Genomic DNA, 5196 nt, shown 5'->3' with positions numbered 1-5196 from the left:
ATCGTGCTGAAACCATGTTACAAAGCCATGCAATCGTGTATGAAAAGTGAAGTGAAAATCATCCAAATGGTTCTTCACGTTACACCCATACGCAAGTCCTTAATCCTTTGGCCAAATGAGATGATCATGGACTTTTTGGAAAGGTGAGATCAATGGGAACAACTTTCATGTTGAACACTTTTTCATTTGAAGCTTGGATCATGATGAATTTTGAGGTGGAAGTTTGAGAAATCAAACATATTTGAAATTTTCTAAGTCCCAAGTCAAATGTTCACTTCTTCCACCTTGAATAACTTTTTCTATGGACTTCAAATGAGAAAAGTTCCTTCATAAAAGTTGTATATATTTCAAACCTCTTCAATTTGGTCAAAAATTTGACCTCATTTAGATTTGGCATGAAGGAGTTATGCATTTTAGAAGTTGAGGAAAATCATTTGTTCAATGGTATTGTCCCAAAATCACCTATAATGTTTCCTCTTGGAACATGCATTTGCAAGTTGAATTTTAACTTCCTGCAAACATCAAAGTTGAATTAGACATCTTGAATTTGATCATGGGAAGTTGACCTCCAAGCTAGGGTTCAGACAAAATGACCTATAATCTTTCACCATAACAAATGACTTTCCAAGCAAAACTAGCTCTTGAATTTAACATGAAAGTTGTTTGAAATGTCCTTTTGAGTAACTTTTATCTTGGAATAATTTTCATATGACAAACATTGTAGGATATAGGGTCTAGGGAACCCCAGTTTTGACCAGTTGACTTTCTCTGGTCAACCACCATGAACCATCTTGCAAGCTTGACATTCTCTTGACTTTTGGGACTCATGGAGGATCATATATGCTTGAGATGATGTATAATGAAATATCCCTTGAAATATTTGATCAATTGTTGAAGAAACTTGTTGAAGAAGTCACACAAGATACCCAAACGAATTAGGGTTTCCAAGGCAAATAAAATTCAAACTCTTGATGATTTGTTGACCAAAATGATATGTGAAGAACATGGGGATCCATATATGATGTCTAAGGACAATTTGAACCAATTCTTGATTGTGCTCCTTGCATTAAGGGTCTCAAACCCTAGATGTGAGCTTGATAGAGCATAGGTGAGCATACACACTACCTACAAAAGCAACAACGTATACATTGACATATTTTTGGTATTTTGGTTAGTAAATAATGAAAAACAGAGTATGATACAATCAAGATGTGCTTGGTGATCTCTCTCAATGCAACCCCAATGAAAGATGGGTAAGGAGGATGCCAAGGTGTGATCCCAATGCCAATGCATATGATGAAATGGCATGAGGGATCTTAGGGCCAAAATTGGGGTCTTACAGGGTACAAAAATGTTTCATCCTTTGTTATCATCAAAACATAGAGATGAATTATAGACACAAAATCTTGTTCTAACAATCTCCCCCTTTTTGATGATGACAAAACTTCAAACCGTTGATGAAATGATGATACTAAAAAAATTTAAAGGAGTTATCTCAGAGTCAGATGTAAGATGAGTCCCCCTTAGATAGACAACCTCCCCCTAAGTCTGATATTTAAGAAGGTTTAGAGGTTCTTACCATATCTTCTTATGTTGCTTAGCATGTTTCTCATATGTTTTACTTAGATACTTCCTGCAAAAGTTTAGACTTCATAATAACAATTTTTGAATGTACGCAATGCATTATGAGGCTTAGATATTATTTCATCAGAGGCTGCTTAATTATTTCTCCCCCTTTTTGTCAGACTCAAAAGGACATAGCAAAGCAAGTTAAGGTAAGACAAACTTCATTGATGAGGGAAATAAGTACAAATAGCAAAAGGACATAGGGAAAACTTAAATGAATAACATAGAGGCTAAACACTTAGAGAAAGGTAGAAAAAAAATCCTAAGGTTCCTAAGGGTTCTAAGGAGGTGGCATCCTTTGCAGCAGGTGAGTCAGAAGATTCTGAATGTTGGAGTTGACAGAGTCCTGTTGATCCAGTTTGGCTCTTACAATCTGTTGTTCTTTCTGGAGTTCCTCCAGAGTCTTCAACACCCGCGGAGCAAACTCAGATGATTCACCCTGAGTCAGAGCTACGTCCTTTGCCTTGGCAACTTCTTCCGTATCAATATGTGCTGCTTCTTCAGCATCAGCCTTGGCTTTGGCTTCAGCTTCAGCAGCAGCAACATCCTCAGCGAAAACCTTTTCTTCAGCTTCTCTTCTCACTTTCTCTTCTGCTTCCAATCTGGAATTTTCCTCAGCTTCTCTACGAGCTCTCTCTTCTGCCTCTCTGGCCAGACGAGCCTCTAGCCTCTCCTCAGCTTCTCTGATATAGTCATTTCTGACTTGTTCAGAGAGGCCTTTCAGCTTGAATGCCTCATATGTCATCCATCTGATAACTGTATTCTAGTGAATCCTCACTTCAGAGGGATTATCACTTAGTTTAGAGTTTGTAGATAGTGATCTAATCTTCTCCACTGAAGACTCAGCAAATAAGGCAACTGCCTCTTCCAGGGTGAGGAGAGTTGGTTCTGGGTCAGAGGCAGGAAGGATAGTTTCTGGAGGGATCGGGTTGGTTTCAGTGGGAGAGTCAGATGTTTGGGTAGTTTGGGGTTCAGACACAAATTTGTTGGGTGGTTCTGTTTGAGGTTCAGATGGTTGTTCGGGTTGGGGTTTAGATGGGGAAGGGATGTAGGTTTCTGGATCAAATGGGTTTGGGTCAGAGAGAGCGTGGGATTGGAGTTGAGCAAGCGTCGGGGATTGAGGATCATATGGTTTTGGATGGTCAGAATCAGAAGATACGTCATAGTAAGGTGGAGAGGAGGGAATTGAAGAAGGTGGTGATATGGGTGCATTGAAGAGTAAGGCCTTAGAGATAGGTAGTGTTGTGGTGGTGAGATTAAAAGTTTGGAGGGGATGTGAGGGTGAGTTAGAGTGATGAGATTCAGAGGGATTTGAGGTGGAGGTTGTGGGTTTAGAGGGGGTATACGTGGAAGCTTGTAGAGGCGGGGAGGAAGATAGTTGTCTTAATTTCAAAGTAGGTGTTTCAGAGGGTTGAGACTTACTTGAGATAGGAGAGTCCAAAGGCGTAGGCGTGCTGGTTGTAGATGGTTCTCCCAACTTCAAAGTCTTCTTCTTCGACTTTCTTTTAGAAGGCTCTCGCATCCTCTTCATGAAGTTGGGTGGATGTTCAGGTAGCCAGTCTACGGAGAATTCTGATATGTCGAATCCTTAAGCTGCCAGATCCTAGAGGTAGTAGGCAATGACCTCAGGAGGATCTATCTTGGAGAATAGGTAGAGACCATTTGGAATCTTTCTCTGGTCCTTCAGAGCTTCCCAATAAGTGTCTAGAGTTGGTCTTGTTAAGACCCTTTCAATAATCCCCATGCTCTTCAGATTCCTGGCCTTCAGAGGTCTCCCGATGTCTATGGTCACGTCTTCCATCAGATTGTGGGATATCAAATGATCCACTAATCTGCTTTCAATCAGAACATCTGAAATGAGTTTGCCCAGAGGGATGTAGTTTCTGGGTTTCATGTGATTCCTGGTGTCTCTGACTGAGTCCCTTAGGTATTTGAAGAGCAACGCAGGGAGATTCAACTTCAATCCTTTGTGAAGGCAGTATAGGATGCATTTCTGGTCGGTGTTGATGTAGTCTGAAGAATTTGACACTGGGAGGTGATGAATGGTACCCAGAATGATCTTCAACCAAACTCTTAGATTTTGGCGAAGTTCTTTGTTCTTGGAGGATCTGCCGTCAGAACCTTGCTCGAAGATGGTGGGAACAATTTCCTGGGACATGTATCTTTCCCTAGGGTTAATGTTGTAGATTCTTATTCCCCCAGTCTTCTCCATGTTCAGAAGCTTTGCAATCGATTTCTCAGTGATCACCATCTTCACCCCTAGAACGTATGAGACGATGCAGTGGTCATTACAATATGCGAATCTCTAGAACTCCTTGACCAGAAGAGTGTAAATTGGACCATAAAGCCTCTGAAATTACGTTTCCCATCCTTGTTTCTTTAGTTCTTCAGTGAGGTCGACTCCATTTAGCTTCATATTGTCAAAATCCACTAAAGACTCATACAAGACTTCCAGTTTATCAAATGGTGTTGCTAGGTTGATGTGTGGTGGTCGATCAAGAACATAAGGTTCCTTGTAGGCAGTGATGGATGTTGTGGTAGTTTCAGTAGAGGTTTGCTGATGAGCGTTAGCAGGTTATTCAGTAGCTTCCATTTGTTGTGAGTAGTTGTACACTTGTTGTTGTTGTGAATCCATGAAGAAGGTGAAGAACAAATGAAGAACAATAAAGAACCTTGGAGAGAGTTGGTAACAAGGGTTTTGTGTTGGTTTGTGAGTGAAAAAGTGTGAGAGTGGGAGTTGTGACAATTATATATACACAAGGTTAACATGCAAAACGACATCATTTAATGGGAATAGTAAATAACATACATTAATGAGCACAAAAATTGAGTTGACACGCGAGGGGGAAATTAATTTCAGCTAATGATGGATGTCTAATCCCAAAAATATGCACACTGCTCGAGGAGATCTCAATAGTATGGCTCTTGAGTTCTGTGCTAGACAGTTGTCTAGAAGATCCAAGGTCATACGCAAGAGAGGCCACATGTTGATATACCCGACTTCAAGAAAACCAAGAGGTTTAGATCCTGAGGATTTCTGATTCCGATTACTTCTAACTGGTAGAGATATCAGAGTCAGACTCAGATGCTAGAAGGATTTTAAGTTTGAGCCTATTTTGACTCTTCAGAGAAGGAACGCATATTTTTAACTCATTCTGGGCAATCTGCCATGTTTAAATGTTTTAGAATGAGTGAGAATCTATCTTCAGCTAGGGGTTTTGTGATGATATCAGCCCATTGGTGGTCTGTATCAATGAATTTTAAAGTTATTACCCTTTTCTGAACATAGTCTCTGATAAAGTGATGTTTAATTTCTATGTGCTTTGCTCTGGAGTGCAGAATAGGGTTCTTACTTAAGCATATGGCAGCAATATTGTCACAAAAGATAAGAATATTACTCTCATATATTTGAAGGTCCTCTAGTTGATTCTTCATCCAGAGCATCTGAGTAGTGCATAATGAAGCTGAAATATATTTTGCTTCTGCAGTAAAGAGTGCTATGGTTGATTGTCTTTGGCTAGCCCAAGAGATGAGGTTTCCTCCTAGAAATTGACATCTTTCAGATGTACT

At 40.1% G+C, this 5196-nt stretch overlaps 1 protein-coding gene across 1 annotated transcript; it reads right to left on the bottom strand.

Moving 5' to 3' along the window:
• Positions 1-2389: 2389 nt before the first annotated feature.
• On the bottom strand, positions 2390-3157 carry LOC127101979 (uncharacterized). Its single transcript, XM_051039405.1, has one exon. The coding sequence runs from the start codon at positions 3155-3157 to the stop codon at positions 2390-2392; it is 768 nt and encodes a 255-aa protein (XP_050895362.1).
• Positions 3158-5196: the final 2039 nt, after the last annotated feature.

Source organism: Lathyrus oleraceus, chromosome 7 (genome assembly GCF_024323335.1).
Source record: "Lathyrus oleraceus cultivar Zhongwan6 chromosome 7, CAAS_Psat_ZW6_1.0, whole genome shotgun sequence".
NCBI classification, from domain to species: Eukaryota; Viridiplantae; Streptophyta; class Magnoliopsida; order Fabales; family Fabaceae; genus Lathyrus; species Lathyrus oleraceus.
The sequence above is the reverse complement of the archived record's forward strand: the minus strand, read 5'-3'. Positions and strand labels throughout refer to the sequence as shown.